This window comes from Palaemon carinicauda, chromosome 1 (genome assembly GCF_036898095.1).
Source record: "Palaemon carinicauda isolate YSFRI2023 chromosome 1, ASM3689809v2, whole genome shotgun sequence".
Lineage (NCBI taxonomy): Eukaryota > Metazoa > Arthropoda > Malacostraca > Decapoda > Palaemonidae > Palaemon > Palaemon carinicauda.
This window is the reverse complement of record NC_090725.1, coordinates 275,285,812-275,303,326: the sequence shown is the minus strand read 5'-3', so window position 1 is coordinate 275,303,326 and position 17,515 is coordinate 275,285,812. Positions and strand designations below refer to the sequence as shown.

Genomic DNA, 17,515 nt, shown 5'->3' with positions numbered 1-17,515 from the left:
AATTCATAAATCCATACCTAGAGTTGCAGTATGTCTTGTAAAATTCTATTACAATACCATTAATTATAATTGATTGTCTTGTAATTGAGTTGGAGACAATTAGATTAACGATAAGTATTGGGTTTGTGATAGAAATATTAAAGTAAATTTAAACTCTTTATGCAAATGTTTTTCTAGTACTTATTGTAGTTCACGGTATTCAAATACTATATGCCTTAACTTTTTCTGGTAAAGTATTTGATTACTACCTAGTAAAAACAAATATACCTGCCAATTAGTGTGCTTTTCCTTTCATGATAGAAAGCTTCTATCATTTCCCTAAGGAGAGTCGATATTAATTCAGGATTTATTTTCTTTGCAGAGTGAAGAGTCGACAAGCTCATGTCATCAGGTAAAACCAGAAATAAAACGACCATCTTTGTATAAGCAGCAGTTTATGAAAACCAAAAATCTTAATGAAGCAAAACCTTCAGTTGCTCATGAAAAAGGTTCAGAAAAGTCTCATGAGTCAAACGTCTCAGACTTTACTGATGATGATCAACGAATAGCTGCCTTAGGTAGGTGAATTTTGAAGTATTTTATAAAAAGTATTTGTTCCGTCACTCTATACAAACCCTCGCTATTTATTTGAATATTACTTTTGGCGTAGCTGAAAGATAAGCCATAATACTTTTAGCGAGGGATAACTACCCCAACTGCTAGTTAGCGGAAGGGGGGAATAACCAGCTACCCCGCTCACTCACACACCTGGGCTGACCACCCTCTTTGCTTTTGGCTCAGGCAGAGACCGGATGTTGCCGCTCTCTCCCTCCCTTGACTTGACTTGAAATACTGAAATAATTTTGAATAAAATTCTTTACTTATTCTTTTCCTTTTCCAGATTGTGTGCGCTCTTCTTAGCTGGCCTCATGAGCACTTTTCCTGGATCTGGGGCCACTTTTGCGGTACCTCTATGTCCTCCGTGGAGATGGACCTGCACCAGCTGTTTCCGGCCTGTAGAGGTCGGTGGTGTGATCGAGACAACACTTTTCTTGAATGCTGGGGATGGTCTGCCTCCCAGTTGGAGAGGTTTGGGCTTAGGCGCAAAAAGAACCCAAGAGAGATTCTTCGCCTTTAGGGTCTTCCATGAGGCCGAAGAAGTTTCAGACTTCTTCTTTGACCCCCCGATCTCTTCCTGAAGCTCCTACTCGATCAGCACTCCCCTGGGGAACGTCCGAGTACTGTAGTAGCAAAGGCCGCCTAACTCCAGGTCAACCTTGGGAATCAAGGGACTGGCACAGTACTGTTTCCCCTGGAGTTAGTCCTGCCCCTTCCCCCTGGGAGCGCCTGCTCTTTCTCTGACTTGTTTCAGGTTTGGCCATCGCTGGGTTTAGCTGGCACCCATCGAAGAAGGCTTTGCTTGAGCTCCTCCAACTAGGTGCCGAGAGAAAGCGAACTCCTACTTCCTTGGAGGTGGATCCTTCTCTGTTGAGCGCAGCCCCTGATGACCTCGGAGTTGCTGCCGCTCTTACTGCCTTGCCGTCTCCTGCTGATGCCGAATACGGCGTTCCCCCCTTGCTAGCCGACTCTTCCGTAAGGGGTGGAGCAATGTCTCAGACGAGTCTCTCCTTCGGGCTGTCACCTCTCTTACTCGCAAGTGAGAAACCCCAGAGAGCCCATGATCATGAGGTCTTCCAGAGATCAACATGTATGACTGTCATACCAGGTTCTCTCACCGGAGGAGCCTCTGAGACGTTTTCCTTTGGATTTCGTCAGGCTTCTGAGTTTATAATGCCTCACCAACCTGGACATTCTCCCCTCCCTGCAGTAAGGAGACGTCTTTTCTGTCCTGCCAAGGACCGCCACGCTGAAGTTTCTGGCTCTCGTCATACGTCAGCTGTTCGTCCTTCGTAAGCTATGCGACTCGCCAGGTACTTGCTACTCATCAACTGTGCATGAATCACCAGCTACTCATCACCTGTCTTCGGACGAACACTCATCACCTCGTGACCTTAGCCTGGTTGCTTGTGATCGTCACTTGTCACCGAGAGACCCCACTGCTTACGAGACGACCATCGACTGTCTCGCTACCACCAGGCACGTTAGCGTCTCTCGTCAGACCAGCGAGTCTTTCCCAGAGCTCACAGGTCATCACCTCCTCAGCACTTGCCAGCCAGGCGTTCGCCATCGCTGCACTCGTCACTTGCCAGGAATTTAGCTCGCCCGTCATGAGCGTCGCTGTGACGATTTCCGCCACGATATGATTAGGATACTGGACGGACGACTGAGAGAAGCAGTGAAGCAGAATGCCCCTCCAAAGGATCAGCGCACAGCGTCAAACCATACTGCCCGTTCTTCAACTAATTGATTGTGGATTGCGAGCAGCTCACCATTCACCAGCTTGCCTATTCGCAGCTCTCTGATTGTCAGCTCGTCGATCGCCAGCCTACCATTTGCCTGCTTGCTGTTTGCAAGCTCAAAGACTGCTGATAGCCACGCCAGTCACCAGATCTCCAATTCGCCAGCTTGCTTTTTGCCAGCTAGTCAATCACCGATTCAATGGCTAGACTATCTCCAGCTTCTAACCAATTGCGTCGATCACTGATCGGCGTTCGACAACTAGTCTTTCGCATACACCGAATAGTCTGGCCTATTCTTAACATATTATCCTCTGTCCTCATACATCTAATAACACTGAGATTACCAAACAATTCTTCTTCACCCAAGGGGTTAACTGCTGCACTGTAATTGTTCAGTGGCCACTTTCCTCTTGGTAAGGGTAGAAAAGACTTTAGCTATGGTAAGCAGCTTTTCTAGGAGAAGGATACTTCAAAATCAAACCATTGTTCTCTAGTCTTGGGTAGTGTCATAGCCTCTGTACCATGGTCTTCCACTGTCTTGGGTTAGAGTTCTCTTGCGTGAGGGTACTGTACACTCGGGCACACTATTCTATCTTATTTCTCTTCCTCTTGTTTTGTTAAGGTTTTTTTAGTTTATATAGGAAACATTGTTTCTGTTATTAGAATATTTTATTTTTGCATTTTTCCTTTCCTCACTGGGCTATTTTCCCTGTTGGAGCCCCTAGGCTTATGGCATCCTGCTTTTCCATGTAGGGTTGTAGCTTAGCAAGTAATAATAATAATAATAATAATAATAATAATAATTTGACAGGCAACAACTCTCCGTTCGTCAACTTGACATTCGCTTACTCGCTGTTTGCCAGCTGGTGCTCATCACTAAGCCAGCTCAAGATTGTCTACCTCCCAGTGGGAGAGGTTTTCACGCCGATGGAAGAAGTCCAAACGGGATATTTCTCCTTGGAAGGTTTCTTTGAAAGGAGAAAAACCCGAGGCCTCTTCTTCCGTTGCTCAAACCTCCTCCGAAGCTCCCACTCGGTCGGTCTCTTTCGATAGACTGTGGTTCTGTTTCCCGAACTCGGGGGTCGAGAGATGGGGTTGCCTACCCTAGCGAGGCAGCTCCACCTCTTCCCCCAGGGGAGGATTTGTCTCTAACCCATCTTTGTTTCGTAACCGAAATACAAACCACGCTATTTACATAAAGTTTACTTTCGGCGTAGCTGAAATTGACGAGCCATTAGATTTTAACGAGGGTTTACTACCCCCGCGCTAGTTAGCAGGGGTAGGGGAGGGGTAGCTTGCTACCCCTCCCCCCCCTCACACACCGGTGAAATGTCTCACTTCACTTTTGGCTCGTACTATGTACAGTCATGCCTGTCTTCGTCCTCGCTTGGCAGCCATTATTTGTTTTGTCTTTACTTAATCACTTACTTTTCTTATACTCAATATATATGTAAACATTTTTTTGTGTTTATGGATATATTTGAGTATAGAAATCAGTAAGTTTCCTTTTCAGAGTTCGTGCTTGTGTGTGTAGTGTACGATATCTCCGTGGAGCCCTCGGCAGTTAGGCCACCACGGTGTAATTTCATGGGTCGCGATCGAGTTTGACTATGGTCTCTCTCTCTGTCTTTCTTGAGGTCGTTCACCCTTTACTACGTTTTACCTTTACTACGTCCTGGGTAGCTTCTTTCCCGTGTGGGTGGGGTTGCTACGCCGTACATTTTGTCTCAATTAGTTTATAAATCTAATTGTATTTGTTAACTTTTCAGTTTTTTGTAGAACGATTCCTTTCGGGGTTTTCGTTCTTTCTTTAGTGAACATTCATATTTGAATTACATAATTATAATTGTTATAATTCTGTGTTTGTTACAGCTCTCCTTCCGTGAGTGTAAGTGGTTGTGAGGGCACGTGCCTGTTGTGTAATTCTTGTGTTTCTTTTCCCTCGGGATTCCTCTTCGGAGTCTTCCCGGGGGAATGAATGTTAACTAATGACTTTTGTTTTTTATTATTCACAGTTAACGATCTAGTTTCGTTTGTGTAATGTGACAACGAAGCGAGCTGTCTTGTTGGGGCCTGGGGAGTCTGCTGTTGCTGCCTCCCCTATAGATCTTCGTCAGGGGCGTGTCTCCTTCTCCTGGAAGTGCTCCCGTGACAACTGACAGCTCTCCAGTTCATTTTAGAACACTCAGGAGGCTCGCCTCCTTGGGTGGGTAACTTCCCTTCCGAGGGAAGTTTTCCCGTCCAGGCTTGAGTTTTTTCCCCTTCGGGGGGAACTCATCTTGCCTTTATTTTGTGGTCTCGTGCGACTATGCTCTTGGTGCTGAGCGGTCGCACCTGTGGTTACGCTCAAGGGGCTCAGCAACTGCAGGAGCCCCTCTTCGGAGGATTGCTTTTTTAGGTCGTCACTTGCTGACCTGTCTCTTCTACGAAGTGTTCCTCTTTCGTTCGCGAGGGAGGACACTCATAGAGACTCCTCTTCGGAGGACTCTTCTGCTGTTGTTGCTGAAGGCTCAGTCCCCTTCGGGGGGCTTCCGAGCCCTACGGTCTCTCCTGCGAGTGCTTCTCCCCCGGGGGGGAGTTCACCACAGAGACTCCTCTTCGGAGGACTCCGTCTGCTGTTGTTGCTGTTGTTGCTGAAGGCTCAATCCCCTTCGGGGGGCAGCTGAGCCCTACGGTCTCTCCCGCGAGTGCTTCTCCCCCAAGGGGGAGTGCACCACAGAGACTCCTCTTCGGAGGCCTCCGTCTGCTGTTGTTGCTGAAGCCTCTGTCCCCTTCGGGGGGAAGTTGAGTCTACAGTCTCTTCTGCGAGTGCTTCTCCCCCGAGGGGGAGTAACCTACAGAGACTCCTCTTCGGAGGAGGACTCCTGCTGTTGTTGCTGAGTGCTCAGTTTCCCTTTGGGGACAGCTGATGCCTACGGTCTCTCCTACCAGTGACTCTTCCCCTCGGGGGAGTTCACGTTCAGAGACTCCTCTTCGGAGGTCGGAGGGTGTTGCACCTGTCCGAGGTAGTCTTCATCTTTGTTCGACGTTCGCCGCAGAGGACCCTCCTCGACGAGTACCGACCGTTGCAGCTGCCTACTTCTGCCAGACCTTCTAGTCTTCACCTCCGTTCCTGGACGCAGATGCGCAGTGGGCGCCAACTCACCCCGTTTACTATGGGCACCGGTACCTTCGGGTCTAAGGGGCTTATTCCACAGTGTGGGTAAGCCCCTTAAGGGCCAGGTTTTTTCCTGCGCGCCAACGTTCTCTTGCGCGCAGTAGCGCTCTAGCGCTCGCCTGCTGTGGACCACGATCTCCGGTAGTTGAGTCTCGCCGTAGATCTTCTTCCTGCTCGCCAGCGCTCACCTGTACTTCTGTCCTTCTGTGCACCAGCTCTCTTTAGTACGCCAGCGCACATCTGCGCGCCCTTTCCTGCTACGCGCCATGGGCGCCTACGGTATCCTGAACGCCCACGATCGCCTGCCTGCCAGCACGCACCAGCGCTCCCCTTCCTGATGCACCTGCGCGCCTTCTGATTAGCGCAATGCGCGCTAACGTTCACCCTCTCGCTCACGATCTACCAGATCTGGGCGCAGGCAAGGAGTTTTCCTTCGCCTTCTCGCCGATGACCTTCTCTAGTCTCTTACGCGTCAGCGATCTCCTATGCGCCAGCCCGATTCTTCGCCTGCGCGCTAGCGTTTTTAACGCACCACCGCTTGCCAACGCGCCGTCGCTTGCCAACGCGCCATCGCTTGCCAACGCGCCATCGCTTGCCAACGCGCCTTCACTCGCCTACGGACTATCGCTCGTCAGCGCGCCATCGCCCGCCTACGCGCCATCGCCCGTCTACGCGCCATCGCCCGTCTACGCGCCATCAGTCTCCCAGCCGCCTGCGCTTGACCGCTCGCCCACGCGCCCGCGCACATGCGCACCCATGTTCGCCCGCGCGTGAACCAACGGTTTCCCATCGCGCGAGCGCCAGCGCGATTCCCGCCACTGAGCCATCTCTCGCCTGCGCACTATCGGATGTCGACCGCCAGCGCTTGCCCTTCCAACCACGCTTGCGCCCCTTCTGCGCCCCTTCTGCGCTCCCTCGCGCACTTTCGTTGCGCGCTCTCGCGCCCACGCGCACGGGCGCATCCACGTTCTCCCACGCGCGAACCATCGATTTACCTTCGCGCGAGCACCAGGGCGATTGCGACCGCGATTCCCGTCGGGGTTTTGCAACACGGGCAACCTGACGAGTCTTCTGGAGCGCGTACTTCCAGAACACGGTCTTCACCCCGTAATGCAGAGCATGGCACGTGCAAGAGCGGGAAGAGTCTTCAGGGAGGTCTGAACAACATTCTTCTTTCCAGAACTTGGTTTAGCACCACCTCCTTACAAAGAGGCACCCCGCAACAGTCGCGGAACGGAGGTCGCGTCACCTGCGATAGTCATCCGCAGGGTTCTACCAGGCGAAGTGGAGAGTCTTTTGTGGTTGGTGTCGTGGGAGAGGTTCCTTTTCCCTTGATGCCTCTACTCCACCAATAACGGAGTTATTGCTTATCGGCGGGAGGAAACTCGTTTCCGCTCCCGGCAGTGAAGCCTATCGCTCAGCCTTTTGCCTTCCCGATGGATCTTTCTTCACTCATGCGAAGCTACGAACGTACCTGCCCCCAGTCGGAGTGAGACCTCCTCCATGGAGCGTGGTTCGGACTCTTAAGTCCCTTAAGAGATCTTCTTGCGAACCATTACGTCAGGCCTCTGATCGTCGTCCGTCTTGGAAGACGGTGCTCCTACTTGCTCTGGCCTCGGCCAGTGTGTGTAAGCAACCCTCATAGTCTCGTACGACTCCGCCCTTTCAAGAGGATAGGGGGAGGTAACATTCAGGTTCGCTCCTGAGTTGTTTTCTAGATTCAGAATCTTGGAGTCCCGTACCTTCGGTTCGACTCCTTCAAGATTTTGAGTCTCCGTTCTGTATCAGATGACCCAGACCTTCTCCTCCTTGCCAGTAAAGGAACCGAGGGGTTATCTTTGAGAACAGCTGCAGTTTGTCCTCACGTGCAAGGCCGGTTTGGGAGCACAGGACGGATGCAGGGGAGAGTCACCAGTATGCCCTTTCAGCCCGGATTCAAGGGCATTCATCTCGACCTGTATCCAGACCCTCCCCCGTCACGTCGCCCTACAGCCCACGATGTCGGATACATCACAACGTCCCTCGCCTTCAAGAGGAACTACTCTGTGACGCAGGTGCTACAAGCTGGATTCTGGAAGCGTCTAGCGACCTTCGCAGCCCACTTCCTGCAGGACGTGACCCACAGGGGTACCGATACGTTTCTATCGCTCTGTGGTGGCTACACAACAGTTGGTCTAACCTCAGGCTCCTTTTTGGACAGGTAGCAGAAGGTTGAGGGCATTGTTACCAGGTTTTAGACTGCATGAACGGAAGAAGTATGTCTGGCCCTTACTTCTTTCTTCACCCTCCCCTCTACTGGGGAAAGCAGCATCCTTGTGTTCCAAGTATTGAGACAATACTGTTGCGTCCCCCATACCCTGACGAGGTGGTATTGGGAACGTCCTAACCCAGAGTTCCGTCTAGAACTCCAGGTCAACTGCCTAGGACGGGTCACACTTTCTTCCTTCACACACAAGCTTATGTAGGCCACACGTTTCCTTGCGGAGCAAGGAACTTGTGAGGTGCAGGGACTCCTTTTCTCGAGTGCGACTCACTCGGATTTTGAGTCCCCGGGTAAGCCAAAGCCAGTATGGCTGGGGACTTTCCACCCTTCCTAAGGGGTAAGTCACCCTATGTAAATAGCGTGGTTTGTATTTCGGTTACGAAACAAATGACAAATTCAGAGATAATTTGTATTTTTCCTAACCATACAAACCTTAGCTATTTACACATATTTGCCCGCCAGCCCTGTCCCCCAAGTCAAGTCCTACCTCTAAGTGAAGTGAGACATTTCACCGGTGTGTTAGGGGGGGAGGGGTAGCAAGCTACCCCTCCCCTATCCCTGCTAACTAGCGCGGGGGTAGTAAACCCTCGTTAAAATCTAATGGCTCGTCAATTTCAGCTACGCCGAAAGTAAACCCTATGTAAATAGCTAAGGTTTGTATGGTTAGGAAAAATACAAATTATCTCCGAATTTGTAATTTTTCAGCCTTGGTCTTCCTTGGGGCTCGAGGGTTCGCCCTCCAAGGAAACATTACTTGACTACATCCGATTGGGTGCCACTGTCAAGCAATCGCCGCCTCCGACAGAGGTTGATCTTCTGTCGATTGTCGACGTTGTGGTGTCAGAGTCAGAGGTATCCAATGCGGTATCTCCTACTACCTCTACCTCTTCTCACCGCACAGTAGCTGAAGGCTTAGTTTTTCCCGTTCCTGTTCGACCAACGAGGGAGAAACTAAGTCCAACAGTCTCTCCTGCTATTGTTTCTCCCCCTCAGGAGAGTTCTCTTACAGAGACTCCTCTTCGGAGTACTGCAGAAGGTCAGCTTGCTGATCCCACGGCCCCTAGAGGGCGTATTCGTCGCAAGGCTCGCCTTCCTCTTCGCCAGAGAGGCCTTCCTTCACCTGTGGTGAGGAGGCGCCTCTTTGGTTCTACATCTTCGTTGCAGTCCCCCGCAGAGGAGCTTCGCCAGCGATCACCGACTGTTCCTGGTTTGGTCGTGGACCTCTCAGCGGATCGTTCACGATCCCCATCGGTGGAAGGTCGTCCTTTCAAAGGACACGTCGACCTTCCACCCGTCAGACCTGCCGACCTGCCGTCACCATTCCTGAGTGCTGATGCGCGCTACGCGCCGACGAAACTTGACCTTCACGCTCATCAGGCATCATTTAACCCTAATACAGGGCATCAAGGGCGTACGCACCAACGCGCGCATACTTCCCTCACGTGCTATGCCAGCAAAGCAGAGCATACGCGCCCACGTTCTCCTACGCGCCAGGCTTTGCCTGAGCAAGCGCGCCCACGCCCAGCCACGCGCCATCTCTCACCTGCGCGTCAGCTCACCACTGCGCGCCATCAACCTCCTGCGTGCCAGCGCTCTCTTGCGCGCCAGCGCTCTCCAGCGCGCCAGGTCTCTTCAGCGCGCCAGCGCCCTCGGACAGCAGTCGTCTCTCGTGCGCGCCCACGATCTTCGGATGTGGCCGTTGTAGGAAAGTCTATTCTGACTACTCCCACACGCCAGCGCTCGCCAATGCGCCAGCTTTCTCCAGCGCGCCAGCGCTCACTATCCCGCAGACAGGCGCAGTCCCCTGCACGCATCCACGAGGATACGTGCGCGCGCCCCGCACGCCCTCGCCCATCCTCTCCTGCAGTTACGCGACCATCCTGACGCGCGCCCACGAGTGACACCGGCTTCATCTGCGCGCGCGCGCCTACGGCTTCTTCAGGGGTGCGCGAGCTCTCGCCCTCTCGCCCGCTCGCCCGCGAGTTCAACGCTCTGATCCTGCGCGCGCCATCAGTCTTCTGTGCGCTCACCTGTGCGCCCACAGTCTCCCGCACGCCCTTGTAGTCGCCTGCGCGCGACCCCTGGTATTCTCCATCATGCAAGCACCATTACGCGCCCCCGCGTAAGCGTCAATACCCTCCCGCGCGTGAGGCTGCTGGACAACGCACGGCAAGGTCATCATCGCCGCATTCTCCTCCCCGCAAACGCATAACAGCGCGTATTGCGGCGGAGGGGAAACATCCAGAGGGGTCCAGGATCCCTATTCCTTTTCAGGCGAACCCACCTTTGGGAACTCCTCCTAGGGATCCCTCGATTCCTGTCCCTTCGGAGGGGGGTGTCTGACAGTGCGTCTGTCAGCCGACAACCTTGGTTCGGTGCACTAATCAGAGCTGTTACACAGGCGTTGAAGCCTGTTTTCTCTGAATTAGGGCACAGATCCTTGGCTGTCCCTACCCCTCTGAAGAGAAAAAGAGGAGTTCCGGACGCGGTAGCTTCTCCAAGGGCTAAGTTGACTCCACGTAAACCTTCGAGGCAGGCTCCTTCACTCCCCCAGACTTTCTCTCCTTCCCTGTCGGACAAGTATTTCCCGTCCTCAGGGGAATTACGTGAGGTGAGATTTTCCCCCATCGCACCAATGAGGACCAATGAGGGAAACCCCGCCTCGTGCTGAGAAGTCTTCCCAAGTGGGGGCTGGAAAGAGCTTGTCATTTTCCATGTTGGAGTCCTACATCCTTCCCAGGAAGGAGTCGAAGGACTCGAAGACTTTACCAAAGTCCTCTACAAGACCAAGGACGGAGCCAACTAGTCATTCGGAGAACGTCCGCGACTCTCCCCAAGAAGAGCCTCTGGGGACAGGAGACTTCGCTGCAAGTCCAACGTCAGGAGGGGAACAGCAAGAGTCAGAGCCTGCGTTTTGGCAAGTTCTGACTCTAATGAGGGCTCTCAATGGGTTTGCTGACCCAGAGATCCCTCCTCGTGAGGGCAAGGACACGGTCTTGGACAACGTATTCGGTACTCAGAAACCATCTAAGGTCAGTGCAGCTCTGCCCTGGTCTCAGGGGTTAAGAGTACCAGGGTCAAGATCGCTGTTCAGCTCTTCGAGTTGTCCGCCTCCAACCGTTCCAGTGCCGGCAACAAGATCCTCCCACCTCCTCGTGTATAGCAGAGGAGGTACTTTGAGATCTTGGAGGAGCCTTGTTTAGCTCTTCCTCTCCACCATTCGTTGGAAGAGCTTACCAGGGGATTCCCTCTTGAGAGACTCTCCAACCGGCAGGTCTCGTTCTCGGCAACCGAGATCTTTAACCAGGAGAAGGTGGCGAAGTGTGCTATGCAAGCGACTTCGTGGCTGGACATCTGGTTAGGGACCTTAGGTATCTTGATACGCTCTGAGGATTTTTCCAAAGAACGTACCAGGAAAGCTATGGAGACGTTCCTTCTCTCAGGCACTTGCATGATCGAGTTTCTGGCCCACCAAGTCTCGAACTTGTGGGCAAACACCATCCTGAAACGTCGGGATGCGGTGGCTGAGAGATTCCATCAGAAGGTCCCTAGCACCGAGATCAATAGGCTCAGACATTCTTCTTTAGAAGGAACGATACTGTTTGAGCCTAAGGACGTGGAACAGGCCGCTGAGAAGTGGAGGAAGTCGCACCAAGACTCCCTCCTTCATAGGGCTTTGACATTTTAAGCCCTATAAGCCTCCAGCTCCCCAGCAGTCCCGTCCGACTAAGACCGCAAAACCATCGACAGCAGCGAAGACAGTGGTGTCTAAGCCCTCTCCTGTCCAGGATAGGAAAGGCAAAAATTTCTCCAAGGGAGGTAAAAATCCTAGAGGGAATGGCCGAGGCCACAAACGCTAAGATTGGCAGTCCCCCTGCATGTCCACCAGTGGGGGGATGCCTACAAAGTTGCGCAGACAGGTGGCAGCAACTCGGGGTCGATTCCTGGACGATTTCCGTAATCAGTCAGGGATATCGCGTCCCGTTCACAATAAATCTACCTCCTCTGACGATGAATCCAGTGTCATAGAGCTCCCTTGCCATGGGATCGGCAAGGGGGCAAGCCCTTCGGGCAGAAGTCCAGACCCTGTTGAAGAAGGGCGCTCTCCAAGAGGTCCTCGACGGGTCTCCAGGCTTCTTCAGTTGACTCTTTCTTGTAAAGAAGGTGTCTGGAGGCTGGAGACCAGTCATCGACCTCTCAGCTCTGAACAAGTTTGTCAAACAAACTCCGTTCAGCATGGAGACGGAAGACACGGTCAGACTAGCAGTGAGACCGCAAGACTTCATGTGCACACTGGACCTAATGGACGCGTACTTCCAGATCCCAGTCTATCCGTCTTCAAGGAAGTACTTAAGATTCAGCCTAGACAACAAAGAGTACCAGTTCAAGGTGCTGTGCTTCGGTCTCTCCACAGCACCTCAGGTTTTCACCAGAGTGTTCACCCTAATATCTTCGTGGGCATACAGGATTGGCATCCGTCTCCTTCGTTATCTGGACGACTGGCTAATCCTAGCAGACTCGGTGTCATCCCTTCTTCAACACCGGGACAAACTTCTGAGACTTCGCCAGGATCTGGGGATACTGGTAAATCTCGAGAAGTCCTCTCTGCTTCCCACTCAAAGACTGGTACAGTATATCTAGGCATGGTTATAGACACCAATCTCCACAAAGCCTTCCCATCAGACGACAGGATAGCAAGGCTGAGGAAGGTCGCAAGCCCTTTTCTCAGACGAGAAGAGCTTCCAGCCCAATCGTGGTTACGTCTCCTCGGTCACCTTTCATCATTGGCTTGTCTAGTTCCCAACGGTCGCCTCAGGATGAGATCCCTCCAGTGGCGACTCAAGTCCCGGTGAAATCAAGGTTACGATTCCCCGGACGTCCTGATCCCTATGGGAACTGCGGAACTGACGGACCTCCAGTGGTGGGTGGCAGATGAGAACCTACTGAAAGGAGTGGACCTTCTCGTCCTCCCCTCAGATTTGATGCTGTTTTCGGACGCTTCAAAGAAAGGGTGGGGGGCCCACGTACTGTACCACACGACCTCAGGCCTGTGGTCAGAGTCAGAAAAGTATCTCCATATAAATTTCTTAGAGATGAAGGTTGTCTTCCTGGCCCTTCAACAGTTCCAACAATACCTGGCGGGTCACCCTGTGATGGTGATGAGCGACAACACCACAGTAGTGGCTTACATCAACAAACAAGGAGGTACTTTTTCGCAGCAGCTATCCCATCTAGCAGTAGAGATACTGAGATGGGCCGAAATCCACTCGATACTGCTATCGGCACGCTTCATTCCAGGCAAAGGGAATGTGCTCGCCAATAATCTGAGCAGAGCGTCTCAGATAGTGAGTACCGAATGGTCTTTGGATCATCTAGTAACCAACAAAGTCCTGACTTTGTGGGGTTCTCCGACTGTGGATCTGTTCGCAACAGCCCTGAACTTCAGGCTCCCGCTGTACTGCTCCCCAGTCCCAGACCCCAAGGCTCTCTGGCAAGATGCTTTCCAAAAACGGTGGGACAACATCGACGTTTACGCCTTTCCCCCGTTCTGTCTGTTGAGGAGGGTGCTCAACAAGACCAGAACATCGGTCAATCTTTCAATGACTCTCATAGCTCCGCTATGGCATCACGCGGAATGGTTCCCGGACCATCTGCAACTCCTAACGGAGCTACCGAGAGAACTCCCTCCACGGCACAATCTGCTCAAGCAACCACATGCCAACATCTTCCACAAAGCCGTAGCTTCGCTACGACTTCACGCCTGGAGACTATCCAGCATCTCTCTGAGAGAGGATTTTTGCAACAAGTTGCGGTCAGGATGTCTGGACATCTGCGAAAGTCATCCGCAGCAGTCTATCAGGCAAAGTGGAATGTCTTCTGTGGTTTGTGTCTTGGAAGGGGTATCTCTCCACTCGATGCCACTATTCCAGCAATAGCGGAGTTTCTTGTGTACTGTATTTGCAGGAAGAAATGCGCCTTTCAGTCTCGGCAGTGAAAGGTTATCGCTCAGCCTTAAGTTTAGCTTTCAGGCTGAAAAGAGTGGACATTTCTTCATCGCTAGAACTTTCTCTACTCATACGTAGTTATGAACTTACCTGCCCTCAGTCGGAAGTGAGACCTCCTCCATGGAACGTGGTTCGAGTCCTCAGGTCTCTTAAGAGACCTCCCTATGAAACATTACGCCAGGCATCAGATCGACACCTAACCTGGAAGACGGTGTTCCTGCTAGCTTTGGCTTCGGCCAAGCGTATTAGCGAACTTCATGGTCTCTCGTATGACATCGCCCATTCAAGGGGATGGGGGAAGGTAACGTTCAACTTCGTCCCTGAGTTTATTGTTAAGACTCAGAATCCTGGAGTAGCGGACCCTCAGTTCGATTCCTTCCGGATTTCTAGTCTCCGTTTTGTAACAGATGACCCAGACCATCTATTACTATGCCCAGTAAGGAGCTTGAGGCTATACCTCAAAAGAACAGCTGCAGTCCATCCTCATGTGCCGGCATTATTCGTCAGCACAGGGAGGACTAAGAGGAGGGTCACCAAGAATACCATCTCTGCATGGATTCGTAGGGTCATTCATCTAGCCTTGAATCCAGATCCTCCTCCACCACATCGCCCTAGAGCACATGATGTCAGGGGCATAGCTACGTCCCTGGCCTTCAAAAGAAATTTCTCTGTGAAGCAGGTCCTTCAAGTGGGGGTGTGGAAGCGTCAGACAACGTTCACAGCCCACTACCTGCAAAACGTGACCCACAGGAGGCTCGATACGTTCTCTATCGGCCCTGTGGTGGCTGCACAACAGCTGGTTTAAAACCTCAAGCTCCTTATTGGACAAGTAGCAGAAGTTTGAGGGCATTGTTACCCGGTTTTAGTCTGCATGAATGAAAAGGTTTGACTGGCCCTTATTCTTTTCTTTATCATCCCCTCTCATGGGGAAAGCAGCATCCTGGGTTCTCTGCATAGCTGATCTCAAACCACTGCAGGTAAACCATGCTCCCTTGTGTTCCTAGTATTAAGTTAATACTGTTACGTCCCCATACCCTGACGAGGTGGTATTTGGAAAGTCCTAGTCTACAAGTTTCCTTCTAAAGAACTTCAGAACAACTTCCTAGGATGAATCACACTTCTTCATACCTTCACACACAGCTTGCGTAGGCCGCGATCCTTGCGTAGCAAGGTTCTAGCGAGGTGCAGGGACTCCTTATTTCTTGGGTGCTTACACACTCAAATATCAAGCCCCCGGGCAAAGCCAAAAGCCAGTACTGGCTGGGACGTCCACCCTTCCTAATGAGTGAGTCACCCCTATTAAATAGCGTGGTTTGTATTTCAGTTACGGAACAAATGACAAATTCGTAGATAATTTGTATTTTTCCTAACTATACAAACCTTAGCTATTTAACCAAACTTTCCCGCCAGCCCTATCCCCCTTGAAGTCTTACCTCCAAGGAAAGTGAGTTCAAGCACAGATGTGTGTGTGTGTGTGGGGGGGGGGGGGGGGTAGCAAGCTACCCTCCCCTACCCCCGCTAACTAGCAGTGTGGTTAGTAAACCCTCGTTAAATTTTAATGGCTCGTCATTTCAGCTATGCCGAAAGTAATACCTCTATTAAATAGCTAAGGTTTGTATAGTTAGGAAAAATACAAATTATCTACGAATTTGTCATCTTTGTCAGCCTCACCTGCTTTCTTGTCCTAACTAGATGCTCTCTCTAGTTATTCCTAGCTTTTCTTTTGACCTCACTATCAATACTGGAATGCTTAGCATGCTCTACCTTGTAATTTTCATTACTTCCTCAAAAATTTTCAACAATCAATTTCTGTCTTTATCTCTCAATATGCCCCCTGTGGCCGGGGGGGGGGGGGCATATAAAAATTAGAATAGCGCCAACGTTATCCCTGCGTGTCGTAAGAGGCGACTAAAAGGGACGGGACGAGGGGGCGGGGAACCCCCTCTCCTGTATAAAAATCCTACGAGACATTATCAAAGAGATGGAGCTGGGGGGAGAGTGACTGCTCCCCGCACTCTAGTTTTGGGGTGTTTGAATGTGCGTGGATGTAGTACGATAGAGAGTAAAAGATGTGAGATTGGAAGTATGTTTAGAAGTAGAAGGATGGATGTATTGGCCTTGTGTGAGACAAAGATGAAAGGAAAGGGTGAAGTGATGTTTGGTGAATTGTCTGGTAGAGTGTCTGGGATTGAAAGGGGAAGAGCGAGAGAGGGTGTGGCGTTATTGCTGAGTGAATGGATGACGGGTAAAGTAGTGGAATGGAAGGAGATATCATCTAGGTTAATGTGGGTAAGGGTTAGGTTGGGTAGGGAATGTTGGGCGTTTGTCAGTGCGTAGGGGCCAGGTAGTGAGAAAAGTGAAGAAGAGCGGAATGAGTTCTGGAATGAATTAACTAGGTGTGTAGAAGGACTGGGTAGAAGGAATTATGTAGTTTTCATGGGTGACTTAAATGCTAGAGTGGGCGCTGGAGAGGTAGAAGGTGTCATTGGGAAGTATGGCGTACCAGGTGAAAATGAGAGTGGTGAGAGACTGGTAGATATGTGTGTTGAACAAGAGATGGTAATAAGTGCTAGCTTTTTTAAAAAGAAAGATAAAAATAAGTATACATGGGTAAGATTGGCAAATGGAAGAGTAGTAGAAAGGGCATTAATGGATTATGTGTTGATAACTAAAAGAATGTTTGGAAGATTGAAAGACGTGCACGTGTTTAGGGGTATGGCTAACGGTATGTCTGATCATTTTTTGGTGGAAGGAAAATTAGTTGTAGCAAAAGAGTGGGGGAATAGAGTAGGTGGATGTAAAAGGGAGCTAGTGAGGGTTGAAGAGCTAATAAAACCGGGGGTAAAAAGTAAATATCAGGAAAGGTTGAAAATGGCATATGACGAGGTGAGAGTAAGAGAAACTGGTAATTTAGAGGAGGAGTGGAAGTTAGCAAAAGAAAATTTTGTTGGGATTGCAAGTGATGTATGTGGCAAGAAGGTTGTTGGAGGCAGCATGAGGAAGGGCATTGAATGGTGGAATGAAGGAGTGAAGGTAAAAGTGGAAGAGAAAAAGAGGGCTTTTGAAGAATGGCTGCAGAGTAATAGTATAGAGAAGTATGAAAAATATAGAGAGAAAAATGTGGAAGTAAAGCACAAGGTACGTGAGGCAAAGAGGGCAGCTGACCTGAGGTGGGGTCAGGGATTGGGTCAGTCATATGAAGAGAATAAGAAGAAGTTTTGGAAAGAAGTGAAGAGAGTAAGGAAGGCTGGTGCAAGAATTGAAGAGACAGTGAAAGATGGAAATGGAAGGTTGTTAAAAGGAGAGGAGGCAAGGAAAAGGTGGGCGGAATATTTTGAAAGTTTGCTGAATGTTGAGGATAATAGGGAGGCAGATATAATTGCTGTTCCAGGTGTTGAGGTGCCAGTGATGGGAGATTAGAATGAGAGAGAGATTACAATAGAGGAAGTGAGGAGAGCACTAGATGAAACGAGAGTAGGAAAAGCATCTGGTATGGATGGTGTGAAAGCTGAGATGTTGAAGGAACGGGGTGTGACTGTACTTGAATGGTTGGTGAGATTGTTTAATATGTGTTTTGTGTTGTCAATGGTACCAGTAGATTGGGTTTGTGCATGTATTGTACCACTATATAAGGGTAAGGGAGATGTGCATGAGTGTTGTAATTCAAGAGGTATTAGTTTGTTGAGTGTAGTTGGAAAAGTGTATGGTAGAGTAATGATTAATAGGATTAAGGATAAAACAGAGAATGCAA

The 17,515-nt window shown here is 50.6% G+C and overlaps 1 protein-coding gene across 2 annotated transcripts in view; it reads left to right on the top strand.

The window, feature by feature from the left end:
- The window catches only part of LOC137656612 (RNA polymerase II-associated protein 1), a 203,917-nt gene that overhangs the window by 86,372 nt on the left and 100,030 nt on the right, over positions 1–17,515 (top strand). For both annotated transcript variants that reach the window (XM_068390788.1, XM_068390784.1), the window contains exon 5: positions 362–557. In XM_068390788.1, the coding sequence (XP_068246889.1) occupies positions 362–557 (196 nt within the window). The remainder of the gene's footprint in view (positions 1–361; positions 558–17,515) is intronic.